Source organism: Muntiacus reevesi, chromosome 3 (assembly GCF_963930625.1).
Source record: "Muntiacus reevesi chromosome 3, mMunRee1.1, whole genome shotgun sequence".
NCBI lineage: Eukaryota > Metazoa > Chordata > Mammalia > Artiodactyla > Cervidae > Muntiacus > Muntiacus reevesi.
The window spans coordinates 42,894,816-42,914,788 of NC_089251.1; the positions used below are offsets into that span (position 1 = coordinate 42,894,816).

The 19,973-nt window shown below is 36.3% G+C and overlaps 1 protein-coding gene across 6 annotated transcripts in view; it reads left to right on the top strand.

Annotated features, from left to right (window-relative positions):
• Positions 1 to 19,973, top strand: part of WDPCP (WD repeat containing planar cell polarity effector) — a 288,298-nt gene that overhangs the window by 104,891 nt on the left and 163,434 nt on the right. For all 6 annotated transcript variants that reach the window (XM_065929068.1, XM_065929069.1, XM_065929067.1 and 3 more), the window contains 4 exons: positions 4,800 to 4,847; positions 5,660 to 5,704; positions 7,249 to 7,319; positions 7,595 to 7,654. In XM_065929068.1, coding sequence (XP_065785140.1) covers positions 4,800 to 4,847; positions 5,660 to 5,704; positions 7,249 to 7,319; positions 7,595 to 7,654 — 224 coding nt within the window. The remainder of the gene's footprint in view (positions 1 to 4,799; positions 4,848 to 5,659; positions 5,705 to 7,248; positions 7,320 to 7,594; positions 7,655 to 19,973) is intronic.

Consider the following 19,973-nt stretch of genomic DNA (forward strand, 5'->3'; position numbering starts at 1 on the left):
GCTGGATCACATGATATTTCTACTGTTAATTTTTTGAGAATCCTGCTTACTGTTTTTCATAGTGAATACACTGATTTACATTTCCACCAGCAGTGCTGAAGTGTTCCCTGTTCTCCACATCCTTCACCAACATTTGTTGTTTCTTATCTTTTTGATAAATGTTATTCTAGATAATCTGAAATAATCACAAAGTTTTATCGAAAACTTGCTACTATAGAGAATTTTTTTTCTTGAACCATTTAAGGGTAAGTTATCAACCTGATGCCTCACCACTCCCAAATACTTTAGTGTGTGTTTCCTAAAGAAAAAGTGTTGTCCAGCATCACGTATATAACCATCAGAATCAAGAAATTAATGGTAATAATAGTACTACCATCTAACACTCAAGAGTTTCACCCATTGTCCTTTTTTAAAAAAATTTATTTTTTGGTTGTGCAGGGTCTTCATTGCTGTGCGGGCTTTCTCTAGTTGTTGACAAGAGAGGGCTGTTCTGTAGCTGCACTGTGCAGCTTCTCATTGCTGTGGCTTCTCTTGTTGCAGAGCATAGGCTCTGAGGCACATGGGTTTCAGTAGTTGTGGCCTGTGGGCTTATAGTTGTGGCTCCCAGGCTCTAGAACACAGGCTCAGTAGTTATGACACATGGGCTTAGTTGCTTAATGACATGTGGGTTCCTGGATCAAGAATCAAACCCATGTCTCCTGCATTGGTAGGCCGATTCTTTACCAGTGAGTCGCCAGGGAAGCCCCAATTATCCTTTTTTATAGAAAATGGTTGTTTAGAATTATGTTACATTTAGTTATCTTGTCTCTTTAGTCTGTAATTCTGGAAGAAATCCTTCAACTTTTTAATTTTTTAAAGTTTATTTTTTAACTTCTGTGACTTCAACACTTCTGAAGATTTTATACCACTTACTTTGTAGTATATCCCTAAATTTAGATACATTTGAAGTTTCCTCATAAGTAGGTACAGATTATGCTTGTTTGGTGGGAAGTATACAGAAGAATAATGCTGTATTCTCAGTGTATCCTAACATGCAGTGCACAATTCCAATCCGTGTCTTTACTGACGGTGTTCATGATCACTTGGTTAAGGTGGTGTCTGCTAGGCTACTCCACTGCAAAGTTACTTTCTCCTTTAGAATTAATACTTTGTAAGGTGTTACCTTGAAAATATGTGAATATCTTATTCTTCATTAAACTTTAAATATATTTTTAATATGTATATGTATTTTTAAAAAACATGAGTGGTCTGTGATGATCTTTTATTTTATTTATTTATTTTGCCATGTGGGTTCTTAGTTCTCTGGCCAGGGTTTGAACCCGTTCCCCTTGTATTGGAAGCACAGAGTGTTAGCCACTGGACTGCCAGTTCAGTTCAGTTCAGTTCAGTCGCTCAGTTGTGTCCAACTCTTTGTGACCCCGTGAATTGCAGCATGCCAGGCCTCCCTGTCCATCACCAACTCCCGGAGTTCACTCAAACTCATGCCCATCGAGTCAGTGATGCCATCCAGCCATCTCATCCTATGTCGCCCCCTTCTCCTTCTGCCCCCAATCCCTCCCAGCATCAGGGTCTTTTCCAATGAGTCAGCTCTTCGCATGAGGTGGCCAAAGTACTGGAGTTTCAGCTTTAGCATCAGTCCTTCCAGTGAACACCCAGGACTGATCTCCTTTAGGATGGACTGGTTGGATCTCCTTGCAGTTCAAGGAACTTTCAAGAGTCTTCTCCAACACCACAGTTCAAAAGCATCAATTTTTTGGTGCTCAATTTTCTTCACAGTCCAACTCTCACATCCATACATGACCACTGGAGAAACCATAGCCTTGACCAGACGGACCTTTGTTGGCAAAGTAATGTCTCTGCTTTTTAATATGCTATCTAGGTTGGTCATGACTTTCCTTCCAAGGAGTAAGTGTCTTTTAATTTCATGGTTGCAGTCACCATCCGTAGTGATTTTGGAGCCCCCAAAAATAAAGTCTGACACTGTTTCCACTGTCTCCCCATCTATTTCCCATGAGGTGATGGGACCAGATGCCATGATCTTAGTTTTCTGAATGTTAAGCTTTAAGTCAACTTTTTCACTCTCCTCTTTCACTTTCATCAGGAGACTCTTTAGTTCCTCTTCACTCTCTGCCATAAGAGTGGTGTCATCTGCATATCTGAGATTATTGATATTTCTCCCGACAATCTTGATTCCAGCTTGTGCTTCTTCCAGCCCAGTGTTTCTCATGATGTACTCTGCATATAAGTTAAATAAGCAGGGTGACAATATACAGTTTTGATGGACTCCTTTTCCTATTTGGAACCAGTCTGTTGTCCCATGTCCAGTTCTAACTGTTGCTTCCTGACCTGCATACAGTGGTCTGGTATTACCATCTATTTCAGAATTTTCCACAGTTTATTGTGATCCACACAGTTGAAGGCTTTCGCGTAGTCAATAAAGTAGAAATGCCAGGGAAGTCCCTAAATATATTTTTAACTTAATTTGTCCCTATGGGCTCAGGTACCATTTTATTCGGTGATTTTAATCCATTAGTACCATTATTTATTCTTATGTTTAAGTTGTCCCTGAGTGGTCAGTGGGACACCTTGCAAGCTGACTTCTCTTATCATTGTGCCACGTCCCTGTCAATACTTGGACATTTCCATTCTTTCTGGCATAACAGATCTGATCTATCAGACTGTTATTATATCGATACCTTCCCTTCCTCAGTGCTAGAATCGGCCAGTTCTCTAAGGAGCTTGGTTCCTTTTGGAGGAGAATGGTTTCTAGAAGCCAAGGTTTGCTTCAGGTACACTCATTGCTCTTGGAGTATTGTTGCTCCCAGGAACTGTCAGTGGCCAGAGCTTAGGGTATGTATGTATGTATGTATACATACACACTTACTTGCATCCACATTCACATCTGTACTTCTGTATATTGAAAACCATCAGTTCACACCAGTACCTTAAATTCAAAACTATCACCACAGGGTTCATCCTGATGTTCTCTCTTTTTTATATTTGTACTTCTCACACAGTGGGAGAGCTGGGGCTTCTGTATCTTTATTTTATTTATTTAAAATCACTCTGTATGCAGACAGTCTTCTATCTCTTTGGCAACTCTCTTCCCTGCGTGGATATCTTTGTAAGTTCTGACACCCTTTGTTGGGCTCCCCCTGTATGTAGATGTCCTCCACACTTTATTCAGCCTCTGACAGCCAACACGAGGCCATTGCTCCTATGAATGTCCCTCTCACCCTGCTAGGGCTCTGACATACCATGTCAGACTCATTCTCTGTATCCCCATCTTGTCCTGCTTTTGTTTTAAGAGCCATACTCTGGTCCAAATGCAGTAGTTCAGACTTGTGCACAGAATTCATGGCCACTTGTTATCTTCATAGTTCTATTCTAGAGTTGTAATATTTGGATGCATGAAATGATGGAGTATTAGAGGATATTGACTGTGTACAATAATGCCTATGGTTCTTAGATTTTTTTTTTCAAGAATCTTTTTATTATTCCTGGGTCAGGAAGATCCCCCGGAGAAAGGATAGGCTACCTACTCCAATATTCTTTGGCTTCCCTTGTGGCTCAGTTGGTAAAGAATCTGCCTGCGGTGTGGTTCGATCCCTGGGTTGGGAAGATCCCTTGGAGAATGAAAAGACTACCCACTCCAGTATGCTGGCCTGGAGAATTCCATGGACTGTATAGTCCATGGGGTCGCAAAGAGTTGAAAACAACTGAGCGATTTTCACTCACTTTATTAAAGTATTATATATGTTTTGAAAAGTGTAAAGATTACAAAGATATGTTTTGAACTATCAAAGAGTGAACATAGCCATAAAATCGTCACCTAGATCAAGAAATAAAATATCATTATCCTAGGAGCCTGACCCATGACCTTTCCCTGGCATTCCTTATTAGAGACTGTCAATATAACCAACAGAAATAAACTACACTCTTTAAATTATATGTCTCAATTAGTGGCATAATGAAAAAAAATGGAACTTCAGTAAGTATACACGATTGGCTATTTTGAAAAACTATATTGGAGAAGTTAATTATAGCTTTTTGGCGAGAAGTTTTATCCTTCAGTTTGAGAAAGTTCAGAGCAGTCAGTCACTAGGGGGCAGCCTGCACTGCTTCCCCTTTAGAAATAGTTGTATCCTTTTGTTAGTAACTTGAATTATTTTTCATGGAAGGAAGCAAATGTTACCTCAAAGAAAGAAGTATTTCAGTGTTCACAGATAGGAAGAAAATGGACACAGTTACTTTATTCTCCTGTAAATCAACTGCAAGGACAGATTCCATGGTTAAATCTCTTTCAGCATTTAGGAAACCTAGCTTTGCTTTTGTAACCCCAGCAGAGCATCTGAATTTGAATGGGTTCAGAAGGGTTTTTGAGTCTAAACAAGCTTCAGATAATTTATCCACACCTTCCTTTAATCCTTCCTTTTCTGCACATTTCCCCCAAATACCCTTCTGGATTCAAGTTAAGTCAGAGGAAAAAAAAAAAAAAAAAGCCACAGCTCAGAATTCTTCTAGCCACTTTCATTTGGTATTGCTTAGTGGTAAGTAGTTCCTTTTGGAAAATACAGAGAAAGCGTGAGAGAAAAAAGTTGGTCATCCTTGACGTCAGTTCTTTACCCTTCCTTTCCTCATGCCATTCTAGTTTTGTATATTTCTTTTCTAAGTGGACTGATAAACTTTGCATTTCGTGCATATCCCTAGAATAGACGAACCCATGCCCGGATAATTGTTGGCTTCTCGTTCTCCATAACTTTTTACTATAATCTAGTGTTATTTCTTCCTTTCTATAGATAGAGACATTGGGATCTACCAGTATTATGACAAGAAAGAGCCATCAGGTAAAGTATCTGTTCTACTAAACTGATTTTTATAAACTTACTATTCTAAATTATAAAATACTGACTTAAAAACTCTGTTTTTATGCACCTTAAATTCTAGAATTTCAGGTAAGTTTACTCCAATTCTTTAGAAAAATGCTGTTTTATGTAAAATAAAGCAGTATTAAGAAAATGCTATAGCAGAACATGAAAATTTTCATTTTACGTCTGATTAAACTGATAACTGGACAGTATGTTCTCGTTTTTTTATCACTGTCCCAGTAGAGGGCATTGTTAATGCATGGGTCCCACTAATGCTGGTCTCCTGGATCCTTACCTGATATCTGGAATAGGCATTTCTGAGTGAATGATCAATTTTCTTTATCTGATTAATCCTGTTAATCCCAGAAGTTTCTTGATGGGCCAAAAGGTCTTCCCAGCTAGAGTTACTTCCTGTTTGGTCTCTGTTGAAGTGGAGCTTGTGTGGGCATCCCAGGTGCTTAGCTTGGTGGTTAATAGGCTGACTTCATGGTTCTGATGACAGACTGAAGTAGCTTCTGTTCTGGGCTCAGTTGCAGTTCCCTTTCCCTATCTGATGAGATTGCAAACTCAGGATATTGGCCCACCCGTTGTGCTGTGTAAGCCTTTTCACTTCAAATTTAGGAAATCTTCCATGAAATGAAAACATCCAAATTATAGCATTTTCCAACTGCCTTTTAAAAAGTTTAGCATAATTTATTAATCTCAATTATGTGCATATGCACATAAAAAATTAAGTATAATAAAAGTAATTTCCACCTTTTTGTCTTTTTTCTAATCATCTGCAAAATCAGCAACAGATCATGGTAACTTAGAAGAAAAGCAGAGACTGGCAGAATGTAAGTTTACTTTATATTTTTTTGAATTATTATAAAACTGGAATTTTAATATCCCTGAAGATTCTGTTTTAAAACATATTTTAAGCTGTCTGTACAAATAGGAAATGTTATTCCTTCCAAATTTCTTAAAAATTTCTATTGTTTAGGTGCATAAACATATGAGTAAGAATTATATTCTTAGAAATTTCTGATTTAGACCATTGAAATCTCTCTCAACTTTTGGTGAGATATGTGCTTATGTAAACAGCATAAGCTTATGATATATGCTTATGACTAAGATATATGCTTTTGTATTTCTTAATGAACTGCATTTATCTTATTTAATATACTTAAACAAAGTGTACCATGGTTCTGTTAACATTTTATTATCCATATTATACCTAAGTTATTATTTTGTTTTAACCATTGTAAGAAAATAAGGTTTGTAATTATCAGTATTAACATTTTATTCTCTCTAGTCTTTACTAATTTCAAATATATAAACATGTTATATATGTAATATGGCTACAGTATAATATGGCTAAAATATGGCTGTTTTATTTAGAATATAAGCGGGGCTAAATATTCTACTTGTCCTCATTTTAAATGGTCAAGCTAACATTTGGTTTTTAAAAGTACTGTATTAGTACGTGTGGCAGAGATTTAAACTTTTTACATATGCTCTGCACATTGTAAATTATGTTTATAGAAGTCATTAATTTGCTTAAATAAAACAGCATTCTCCTATAAAAATTTTAATGTCTGTATATATTTTATACTACATATATATGCACATAAAACACATGTGCACACATTTAAAATTGTTTAGGAAAATTCAGAGATGAATTCATTTTTGTGATGAAATAGGTGTCATATCACTGTAATGAATTTATTATTTTTTAATTCTTTTAAATAGAACTTTTTAGTTTGTTTTCGGCTATCATTGAGACTCTACTAAATAACATTAACTTTTAAAGCAAAGGCTTATCATTATTGAATTGTGTAGATTTTAGAGAGAATTATTTTATATAGAAAAGAGCACTGTGTCTAATTTATTAAAATTTAGATTTCCCTCAATTTTATCCTTAATGTGTGATGCTTAATTTTAAATTTGTTTTCTGTGTATTATTTTTAAAATTTTCTTTCTTTCCTCACTATTCATTTACTTATAGGAGTTTTCAGATCTGATAGATTATTTGCAGAGTTTAGAATTTCTTTTGTATTGAATTTTTAAATTATTTATATGAAAATAAATTTGCTTCTGTGGTAAAGAGTGGATCATTAACTGTTACATACTAGGTTCACAAGCTTCGGAAACTTTGCCAGGGATTTTCTGAGCATTGCTAGTTGTCATCATAAAATTATGATCATGGAGATTGTTTTGTGGTAAAAATCCTGTTTCTATGACAAAGCCTTTCAAAGACTGTCATTTGATGATGGAAATGAAGGCTACTTCCTTTCAAGTAAGGAGGTGTTTTATTTTAATCTTCCTAAGGCACACTGCTCCGCAGAGTTTCCTTTTTAAATCATGTTCAGCTAACTGTAGTACATGTTTTGTTTTCCAGCACGAGATTTTCCATGGACGCTCAAAAACAGACGCCCAGAAAAACTTCGAGACTCACTCAAGGAGTTGGAGGTATCTTTCCAAAAGTTTCAAAAATGGCAACGAACAAATCTGTTTTAAAACATCTTTCAACAGCTTTAATTGTCATAAAGGATCAGTTCTCGTGGTGATGATAGTGTTGCTTTTGTCCAGTGAGGAGTTCCAAAACAGTTGCATCTTTGTGTGGCATGCTGATATATATATATATATATATTTTTTTTTTTTTTTGCTTGCGAGTCAGAAGCTCTTTAACTGATAACGACAATGTGTATAGCCAACTGCAGTCTCTCTTTTTCTGTTTCCTTCAGGAGCTGATGCAAAACAGTCAGTGTGTGCTGAGCAAATGGAAGAACAAATACGTCTGTCAGGTAAAAAGGCTTGACATGCTTTTGCAGTGTTTAACCAGTGGAGCTGAAAACTATGCGGTAATTGGTATTCTTGTGTTATGATAGGTAATGGACATAAACTTTTCAGGAGCAGGTATTTCATAGTTTGAATTCTAGTCATTCTGGAACTAACATTTGATTGACTCAGGCTGCCTCATTAATGAGTATAGTTGTACTGACACTATCAGCACGAATAACCATTTTTTCAGATGGTATTTTTTGTCATAGATTTAATCATATTTTTGAATGAAGGTGAGACCATGGGAGAAAAAGTTTTTTGACCACTCTTGTAAGCATTTGTGCACAGCATGCTTACGGAAATTGACAAGCCTTCTAGCATTAGACCTAACATAAGACATTTGCTGTAACTTTTCGAATCCTCTAAGCTGCACTGTTTAATATGGTAGCTAATAGTCACCTGTGGCTATTTAAATGTAAATTTAAAATAATTAAAATTAAAAATTCAGTTCCTCAGTTGCACTACCCACATTTTAAGTGCTCAGTCACCACGTATTATCATGTAGACAATATATCTACAGAGCATTTCCATCATGTAATGTTCTTTGGGATAGGACTATTAGAGCATGGACAAGGTGAGGTACATGTTGAATGGGTCTAGATTCAGGACATAATAATCACTTGTCCACTGATCACAAAATAATGGACAAATGTCTCAGCTGTGTCAATAGGCTTAAAAAATACTATCTGCCTGGAAAAATGTTACTTGCTTATGATAAAAAGTCATTAGTCATATTCTACTCATACATGTAGTTGAAGTTACATCAGTACTACTCATAATTATAGCTATTTTATGGAATTAAATATCCTGTATCAACTCAAATTCTTACTGGTTTACAATGTGATTTACATATTTTAGGTCTGACTACCCTTGTTTGACGTTTAGACCTGTGGCTCCATCCATAAATCTACAACATTGAATTTGTAGTAATTACAAACTTATCACTATTTAAGTGAGTATAGACTCTCATTTTAGTGGACTCTAGTGTTTCCTCATTTTTTGTTTAAACTAGTCTCCTTTTACTCAGAGAAGTGACTTTAGTTACCTCCTCAACCATCACAATTAGAACTTTTCAGAGACTGCTTACAAAGCTGAATTAATATTTTAGAACCATAATACTTCTTAAAATGAACTTAGGATATTGTTGAAAAGAGTGCTTAAAATAAACAGGGTATTGTTGAAAAGGATGAAATTATTTAAAAATTCATAATTTGTTTTCATAAAAGTTTTAATCAAACTTTAAAACTTGAATACAAAATATGTACCAGAAAGTTTTAAACTTAGTACAATTCAAATTGTACTTCTCAATGTCGTTACTCACTTTAAAAACTGGTTCAAAATTCCTTGACTGGAGGGCAAGCCTACCACCTATAGCAAGAGGTGTGTCTCATGGCCTCCACCCTTACCATTGCACAGGTAAGTTGGAACTTGTCAGGCATCTTAAAATATGCAGTGGAGCATCCCACTAGGCAATACTTTTAAAATAGACTTTATTGTATTTTAATAAGCAGGTTTGTGTGTACATGTGTATGGGAGAATATGAAGAGGGATATCCCTCACTGTTGAATTAATTAAACTCAGAAAATGAATTTGCATGATAGAATATATATAAAATTACTGCCATCATTTACAGCAACCTGATAATACTGATTTCTTAGGCCGTTGTACCAATGACTCTGCTTTTAACACTTCCAATGGAACTTATCTTTATGTTCTGTCATATTTTGTACTTTCTTTCTATGATTGATATGATATTCTTTAAATTAACCTTTTAATATCAGCACATCTTTGGTGTGATATATTTCAACAAGATAACTTGACCTTCTCTGCCCACAAGTCCAGGTTAGTCTCCACCTCATTAGGGCCTATTTTTTAAAATTTATTTATTTATTTTAATTGGAGGATAATTACTTTACAATATCGTGATGGTTTTTGCCATACATCAGTAGAATCGGCCATAGGTATACATGTGTCCCCTCCATCCTGAACCCCCCCCCCCCCGACCTCCTTCCACATCCTATCCCTTCAGATTGTCACAGAGCACCAGCTTTGGGTGCCTTACCTCATCCATCAAACTCACACTGGTTATCTGTTTTACATATGGTAATGTATATGTTTCAGTGCTGTTCTCTCAAATCATGCCACCTTCTCCTTCTAGGCCTTTGAAAGACCTCCTAGCATTATCCACCCACTTCCTCAGTTTCTAGACAGGACTGTTAGCTAGGTCTTCTGAAAATATGTTTGTCTTATTCTTAAAGATCTCTAGTAGGACAGTAAATTAAAAATTTGGTGCTCAAGCTAAATTTTCAGAAGGATCCCCTTAACCTTTTGTTAGTTGGAAAATAAGCAAACCATCTCTACAGACTCTCCAGGGGGGGTCCCCTTTTTTGTGCATTATCCAGTGTGGTGACTCTAAAGATAACATGAGCTTAAATTTTTATTAATAATTTCTCCATGTATTTAACCCTAAAATGGCAGCAGTTGACCACAACATAATATTCTGTAACTCTTAGAAAAGAAGTGGAAAAAGTTCCTCAGTATCGTGGTGCTAAACATAATTGTACTCTTCAGTTTCTGACTGTGGCCACTCCTTAACTAATGTAAATCTTTTAGCCCCACCTGCCCCTCTTCCCCAGGAAAGGGACAACTTTAGGCTATATAGATTTTCTCATGGTTATCTTCTTTTCAAGGGATCCTTATTTCTTCAAAAGGTTCAATTGTTCAGGATTTAGCAAGGCATCTACAGCAACATAAAGAATTTCAGAAGATGCAATCTGAGCCTGGATTTTTCCCTCTGATGAATGGTTTTTTTTTTTTTTAATAGGTTATCATTATTATCAAAGCTAAGTTCATGTTGTTGATTCAGTGACACATAAATTGTACCATTTAAAAACTAATTCCTTCTACTTGTAAATTCAGAACAATTTATAAATCTAGACTTACCTATACATACATTCTTTATGAAATTGTCTTTTGAAGTTGGTTTTTCAGACTGTACCTATTCCTAGTTTGAAATGAATAAAAAGTGAGATATAATTTAGAGTTGTAGTTTTACTAGCTATCACATATATTTCTCATTGTTTTTACTGTCTCCTAAAATTATTTTGAGAAAATGTTTAATAATTTCCTGTTTTGAATTTCTTAATTGATTTTCCAAACTATTCTTAGGGAATAATAGTTTCAGCATTAATGTACTATTAAATTGTACACTGCTGAGGTGAAAATTTTTAATTCCTTAAATTGTTCTTTAAGTCACATTGATGTTTTCAGATTACTACATAAGTAGTTAAAAGGAATATAATTATTAAAATAGATTTAGCTTCATGTATATTGATTTTAGGTTAAATTGTTTAAATCACATATATACATTCAACTATAAAAGTATGATATAGTCATCTTTACCCTGATTTCTTTCTATATTTGTTTGACATTTTCTGATACAATTTTAAAATGCCAAGAAAAGATAGTTTTCTTTTTAAGTTCTTATAATAAATTACTTGACAGGCTATGTAAAAGTAGAAATTATTTTCCAAGCCTGTCACAGATGAACTGTGACCTTATGGAGCTCATTTAATCATGACTTCCTCAGTTGTAGAATGTATAGTATCATTACCTGATCTTTCATTTCAACAACTTGTGTGAAAACCAATTTTGGTTTTGTCATAAAACAATAATTGACAAACCATGGTTTTAAGTTACAATTATTAGTAATAGCATTTTATTTATAACAAAACCCATCACACAGTATTTACTGACAGGCACTTCAGTGCCACCATTGTGGGAGGCAATAAAAATGTGTATAAAGTGTAAGCTGAGTTGCCAGCATAATCTAGTCAAGGAAAAGAGATATATAAAATCACTAGGATGCTAGTGAGTGCTGAGTTGTGTGACACTAAGTTAAAAAGATAGTAAGAATTTACATGTTGATGTTTGGTAGAAATCAACACCATACTGTAAAGCAATTATCCTTCAATGAAAAATAAATACTTTTTTTAAAAAGTAAGAATTTAGAGAAAGCACAGAGATTAACCTGACAGTTGGGATGTAGGCTAAAACATGAAAACCAGAGGTGGTTTGTGCAAAAGGCAAATGAAATGGGATAATTATTTTCTGAAAACCACAAACTAGGGGATTTCTGTACTTGAAGATGCTGAGCACAGAGTAGAAGTAAGATGCCCAGGCTGAAAATAACAGAGATTAAGTTAAGAGTCTGTATCTGCAATGGTGAGATCTTCCCCTGCTCCTTCCCTCTTCCAGCACTGAGGTTTATATCTCACTGTAACTTAGAGGATTCCTCTCTAACAAAGTAGATTGTTACTCCCAGTTCAGTTCAGTTGCTCAGTCATGTCCCACTCTTTGCGACCCCATGGACTGCAGCACGCCAGGCTTCCATGTCCATCACCAATTCCCAGAGCTTTCTCAAACTCATGTCCATTGAGTCGGTGATGCCATCCAACCATCTCATCCTCTGTCGTCCCCTTCTCCTCCCGCCTTCAATCTTTCCCAACATCAGGGTCTTTTCAGATGAGTCAGGTCTTTTCATCAGGTGGCCAAAGTATTGGAGTATCAGCTTCAGCATCAGTCCTTCCATTGAATATTCAGGACTGATTTCCTTTAGGATAGACTGGTTGGATCTCCTTGCTGTCCAAGGGACTCTCAAGAGTCTCCTCCAACACCACAATTCAAAAGCATCAATTCTTTGGTGCTCAGCTTACTTTATAGTCCAGCTCTCACATCCATACATGACTACTGGGAAAAACCATAACTTTGACTAGACAGACCTTTGTGGGCATAGTACTGTCTCTGCTTTTTAATATGCTGTCTAGGTTGGTCATAACTTTGTTTCAAAGGAGCAAGTGTCTTTTAATTTCATGGCTGCAGTCACAATCTAGTCATTTTGGAGCCCCCCAAAATAAAAGTCTGTCACTGTTTCCATTGTTTCCCCATCTGTTTACCATGAAGTAATGGGACCAGATGCCATGATCTTAGTTTTCTGAATGTTGAATTTTAAGTCAAGTTTTTTACTCTCCTTTTTCACCCTCACTAAGAGGCTTTTTTGTTCCTCTTTACTTTCTGTCATTTGAGTGGAATCATCTGTACATCTGAAGTTGTTGATGTTTCTGCTGGCAGTCTTGATTCCAGCCTGTGATTCATCCAGCCCGGGCTTTTGTATGATGTACTCCAAATATAAGTTAAATAAACAGGGTGACAGTTTACAGCCTTTTTATACCTCTTTCCCAATTTTGAACCAGTCAGCTGTTCCATGTAAGGTTCTATAGACAGAACTAAATTCAGGGAATTAAAGTTAATTCCCACAGAGAAATAAGAGAAGTTCTTGAATTTTTGAAATAAGAATTGGTTGCTATTTGAAAAATGAATACTCAAGGAAAAGGAAAGGAGCTGTTGCAAATTAAAAATATGACAGCATAGATAGAAAAACTAGTAGAAGAATTGAAAGATAAAATTATTAGTAAAATATCCCTATAATGCAGAACAGAGTGACAAAAGAACATAGTAGTGAACGGTAGGCAATATAAAATAGAAAAATTAGAGTAGCAGGTTGATCCAATATCTTACTCATGATAGAAAATAGGAGGGAAGAAGCAAACAACAAAAGTAATAAAAGAAAATTTCCCAGAACTGGAGGATGTTTGTTTCTAGTTTGAAAGGACTCAGTGGTTGAAAAAGATTAATATCAAGGTATATATTGTGAATTTTAGAAAATCAAAGTTAAAGAGAAGATCCAAAAAGTTTTCACAGAAAAAAAAAAAGTAAAAGTACATACAAAAGAATGGGAATCAGACATGACTTCTCAATAGCAACACAAAGAGTTAGACTGTGGAATCAAAATTCTGAAGGGAAGTGATCTTTAGCCTAGAATTCTATTTCTAGAATTCCAGATTGACATTAAAGCAAGTACATTTTCAGCCTAGTTAGCACTCAGAAAATCTTGCCTACCTGTCATGCATTTTTTCTCAGGAAGTTACTGGAAGATATGCTTCTCTAAAGCAACAGAATGAACCAAGAAACAAGATTCTTAGGATTCAGGAAATGGAGAAACTTACACAGGAGAGAAATGAAATCTTAGGATGACTATGCCTTAGACCTAGAGAGCCACTGATCCAAATTAGGGCAGGATACAGAAGGTTCTCTTAGCGATGTTGGAGGGAGGGAAGAAAAGGAACTGATAGATCTGGTATCTGATCTGATCTAGGAGAATTTATAATAATAATAATATTTAATAAGAGATAAAATATATAGGATAATTAAATATTACTGATAAAAAATCAGTAAGTAATGATTAATGCAAGAAATAACATATGTGGAAGACATTGCTAGCTGCTTGTCCAATATCCATTTGTCTTATGAACTGACCCTATTGTTCAGAGTGGCAAAATGACCAACTTAAAGTACTTAGCTTCCCTGTTGCTTTTGAAACTAGAGGTGACCCTAGGAGGCACTTTTGGTCAGAGTAAGCAGAGGTCCCTGGTAGGATTTACAAGAAAGCTTACTTTTTTAAAAGTAACATTTCTGTACAGTGTTTTAAAATCAGAATTAATGCTCCCCCTAAAGACTTATAATGAGCAAAATATCAGAATTTTAAGGAAAGATTGCATGTTTTTTACCAACTTTTTCTGTTGCCTGGGACTTCCAGGCTCCACAGAGCACTTTACTGCCTCCTATGAGGGCAGAGTAAGACATTCAAATTAGAGGTATCATTTTCCACAGACCACTGCCCCATCCAAAAATATGTGTTCAACAGGCTGAAACATTTGAAATTCGTCTACTGCTCATTTTTCGGTATGAGAAGTTCTCATGTGTGCTATGGAACATACTCAGAAGTTAGTCTTTAAGACGTTAACAATAAAATGTCCACCCACTGACCCACGAACAGCTTACAGAAAAGCAAAATATTGTACAAATATTGCATTCTTTAAATATATTTTTACATATAAAATATATGTACTTACTATACCTATGTATTATGTTAGACTCAACAGGGATGTGCGTTTTCAACTTTTGCTCTTCGAGTCTGTTTCTGAAATATGCCTGAAGGGGCCTGCTTTTTGACCATTCTTTCACTCAAGGCATAAATATATATTTAGTGCCTACTGTATGTCAGATAGAATTCTCATTGCTGGGGATGCCAGTGAGTAATAAAACAGATGAAAATGACCATTATTCCTATTCCCCTATAACTTAAGTTCTAATGGGGCAGACAATCAAGAAAAGATGGGCAAGTAAGAAAGTATATAATAAAAATTGTTAGAGAAAAATATAGCAAGAAAAATAGGAAGTATGTGTGGGAGATGGTAGGGCAGGATGGGCCTGATATCTGGTGACCAAGAAAGACACCATGTGATTAAGACATAAGTGAGCAAGCCACAGAAGGTATCTGGAGAAGAGGATTCCAGAGGTGCCAAGATGGGAATATATGTGGCATGTTTTGAAGAACAGCAGAGAGTCAATGTGACTGAAGTGGGATGAGCAGGAGAAAGGGTAGTAGGAATTGAGATTGGAGAGGAAATGAGACAGTGGTTACATAGGGCTTTCCAGGCCTTTGAAAGAACTTGGCTGTTACTCTTAAGTATGATTAGAAAGTCTTGAGGGGTTTTGAGCTGAGAAGGGACTCGATCTGATATACTTTTTAACTGGGTAACTGGCACTTTTGATGGGAACAAATTGAAGGAAGCAAAGATCAAATCAGGACCATCAGTTAGAAGGCTGTTGCCATGGTCCAGGTGAGACATACAGTAGTTTTGACTGGATGGAGCAGTTAAGTGGTGAGAAGTGGCCAGATGCTGCTGATGGTCAAATGTGGAGAATAAAAATTCCTGAGCAATTAGAAGAATGGACATTTACTGAGTTGTTGAAGCTTGAGAAGAGGCATTTTTGAGGGGAATATCAAGAGTTCAGTTTTGGACATGAGTGTTTGAAATGCCTATTTAGATTTTCAAGTAGAGAAGACAATTGGGTATACGAATCTATAGTTTAGAGAAATGCTTGGGCTGGTGATAGAAATTTGGGAGACAGCAATGCAGTTGGTATTAAGGCCAGGAATTCATTAAAGAATGCCAGGGAGTGAGTGTAGTCAGAGAACTAGAGGAGGCAGAACAGCTGAGTTCTGGGTCCTCGGGCTTTGGGGATTGGAGAGAGAGAGAAAAGGAGAGGTGCAGAAAGGAGACTAATAAGGAGTAGCTGAAGAGGCGGAGCACCTGAAGGGAATGTTTTTCCCTTCACCCTGGAAATGAGATTTCAGGAAGAAAGCCTTTGAGTATGTAACATACCAGTAACAAGTTGGCTGAGATGACCAATGGAAGGAGCACGGAGGTCATTGGTGACCTAGGTAAGAGCAGGTTCAGTAGATGGTATGGGTGGAAGCCTGACTGGAATATATTTAAGGAATATGGGAGGATAGAAATTAGGGGTTTATAACCTTAAAAAATATAATGTTATAAAGGAAAATGGAGAAATAGGATGGTGCTTGTGAGAGAGTTGGGGTTAAAAGGGGTTTTTATTTCTCTTTTAGATGTAAGAAATAACTTCTCTTTCTGTTGGTAAGCAAATAGGAGTAGGAAAATTGGTCCTGAAAGGGGAAAAATTAATCGCTGGAGTAATGTTGACCAAAAACTACTTAATAAAGGGAGAGGGGATGAAAAGTAGGTGCCTGGTACCTGTAGATGTCATGGAACTGTCTTTTCACCCATGGATAGCCTAACGCCATCTTTCTTGTTCAGTGAGGAAAAGCAAACTTCTGTTTGGTTAAGTAATGGCTTTTTAGGTTTCTGTTACTTTTTTTTTTTTTTTTTAAGGTTTCTGAATGCAACTCTAAGTGACATACATATTTAGAAATAGGATGGTAGAATCAGAAGAAATGACCAAGAGTTGATTGGTTATGTTTGAGCGTGGGATGAGAGGCTGTGGTGGAATAAAGACAGTTAACAGCTGCTTTAATTCCAAGTATTCTTTGACATTTTAACAATTTATGTGTGTGTTTTTTCAATTGAAATACTTTTTAAACATGCCCAGTGTGCTTCTGTGAAGCAGATGTCAGGATAGTACTAGGACTGCAGTGATTGATGGGGAGATGGGAAAGATAAAGGGGAAGGAATCAGGTGGGAGATCCTTTTAACTGTGATGCTGGTCTGAACACTAAGCAAGGAGAAGAAGGGACTGGATTATAAAGAGCCTCAGACTGCAGCATGTTACTCAGAAAGCTTCAGCCACAGGAGAGTTCCTGAACCAAACCTGCTTATTAGGGGAGTCCCCTGTTGGACTAGTACCACACCATGCTCAGTCATTGGCTAGTAGCCACCTGGGAAATATTTGGACTTTGTCAGTCAGCTGTGCTCCCAGTCTTCGTTCATCCTTAAGGAGCTCTGAGTGATGCATGTCCATGGCCATCAAGAATGTATACCTGTATTTTTGTGTATGCACGATAATCTTGTACTCAGGTGTATACCTGCATAATCTTAATATCGTGCCCTAATACCTTCTTAGGCAAAAGAAAAATTATTCTTTTCCACAATAAATAGAAAATTTACAGTGTATCTTGACTGATTCAATCCAAAGTTTAATGACCTATGATAATTCACATTTACATTAACTATTTACTCTTAAATAGTAATATATGAGCTCAGTTTGGTAACCTGATTATGATACAAAGAAAATTTTGATCTTCTTAATAATGTGTCTTTGTATTATCAATCAATATTTCCTTCCTATTCTTTTCATAAATGGTCTTTCTCTTCTCTTTTATTAATTGTTTTCATTTAAAAACATTTCTTTTAAAGAAAGTCATAATTCCCTGCCTCCACCTTTGGCATTTGAATATAATAATGTTTTTGGAAGCTCCAAGGTATTTTGCCACAAAGGAAGCCAGTTCAGGACTATGAATTTCCTTCATATATCCAGTTACGGGCTTCCCTGGTGGCTCAGATGGTAAAGAATCTGCCTGCAGTGCAAGAGATTTAGGTTCGATCCCTGGGTCTGGAAGATCCCCTGGAGAATGGGAAGTAACTTTTGCCTGGAGAAACCCATGAACAGAGGAGTCTGGCAGGCTACCATCCATGGGGTCACAGTTGGACACGACTGAGCAGCTAACACTTTCACTTATGTCCACTTATGGTTAATAGTAAATATGTGTAAATCTAAATGAGTTCAAAATCTGAATAATCTAATGCCTCTCTTGTATAAGGAGAGTGACATTTTATATCAAAAGCTAGCTAATGAGAAGACTTTCAATGCATTATACTTGAGTACATGTACTGAGTTTTTATACAGAAACTTAAAATATGACTTCAGCTTTAGAACTTTGTGTTAGATACACTATTTGGATGTACGAATTAGAAATAAACTAAGTATATAGCATTGGGTGTGAGAACCCATCAACTTTACATTCATGATATTTGAGAATATTATGTTATATATATATGCCAAAATAACTGATAGAGAAAACACATCAAGTGCTTTTGCCAATTGTGATTTATACCCGTTATTTTTCAAAATAAAGTTAAAAATATAAAACTACTAGGTAGTATTTATACAATATACTTAAGAAACTATGAAATTAAAAGCAGCTGTAACTATACTTCTCATAAAATAGTGTTTTATATAAGACATTCACAGCAGCTCTTCACGATGAAGTACCTATCATTTGGTATTCTCCTTGGTCTAAGTAGAATCCTAGGTTAAATTGTGAGATCCCAGTTACCATTGTGTGCCAAACACACGTAAATCTCTCTGTATCTGTATCCCTCCTTCTGCCGTAATAGGCATTCCATGTAGACCACAGTTCTTAGTCTGTACACTAGGCACCCTGGGGATTATAGTAAATTCACAGGAATCCTGCAGGATATTTTAAAAATTCAAGAGAAACACAAGACTTCTGTTGGATACTTCACAGATAAGTAGCTCCAGGTGGAGCAGATTTTCAACATTAGAACACAATAGATTCCTTTTGAGGATGTCATATAAGTATGAAGCTGGCTTTTTAGAGCTTGCTGTGAATTTAACTCAGATAACCATTATATCTACTACTGTGGGCAGGAATCCCTTAGAAGAAATGGAGTAGCCATCATAGTCAACAAAAGAGTCTGAAATGCAGTACTTGGATGCACTCTCAAAAATGACAGAATGATCTCTGTTCGTTTCCAAGGCAAACCATTCAATATCACAGTAATCCAAGTTTATGCCCCAACTAGTAATGCTGAAAAAGCTGAAGTTGAATGGTTCTGTGAAGACCTACAAGACCTTTTAGAACTAACACCCAAAAAAGATGTCCTTTTCATTGTAGAGGACTGGAATGCAAAAGTAGGAAGTCAAGAAATACCTGCAGTAACAGGCAAATTTGGCCTTGGAGTGCAGAATGAAGCAGGGCAAAGGCTAATAAGAGTTTTGCCAAGAAAACGCACCAGTCGTAGCAAACACCCTCTTCAACAACACAAGAGAAGACTCTACACATGGACATCACCAGATGATCAACATCGAAATGAGATTGATTATATTCTTTGCAGCCAAAGATGGAGATGCTCTATACAGTCAGCAAAAAGAAGACCAGGAGATGACTGTGGATCAGATCACGAACTCCTTATTGCCAAATTCAGACTGAAATTGAAGAAAGTGGGGAAAACCACTAGACCATTCAGGTATGACCTAAATCAAATCCCTTATGATTATACAGTGGAAGTAATAAATAGATTTAAGGGACTAGATATAATAGAGTGTCTGATGAACTATGGACAGAGGTTCATGACATTGTACAGGAGATAGGGAGCAAGACCATCCCGAAGAAAAAAAAATTCAAAAAAGCAAAATGGCTGTCTGAGGAGTCCTTACAAGTAGCTGTGAAAAGAAGAGAAGCCAAAAGCAAAGGAGAAAGGAAAAATATACCCATTTGAATGCAGAGTTCCAAAGAATAGCCAGGAGAGATAAGAAAGGCTTCCTCGGTGATCAGTGCAAAGAAATAGAGGAAAACAACAGAATTGGAAAGACTAGAAATGTCTTCAAGAAAATTAGAGATACCAAGGGAACATTTCATGCAAAGATGGACTCCATAAAGGAGAGAAATGGTATGGACCAAACAGAAACAGAAGATATTAAGAAGAAGTGGCAAGAATACACAGGAGACCTACACAAAAAATATCTTCACAGCCCAGATAATCACAATGGTGTGATCACTCACCTACAGCCAGACATCCTGGAATGTGACGACAAGTGGGCCTTAGGAAGTATCACTATGAACAACGCTAGCAGAGGGGATGGAATTCCAGTTGAGCTCTT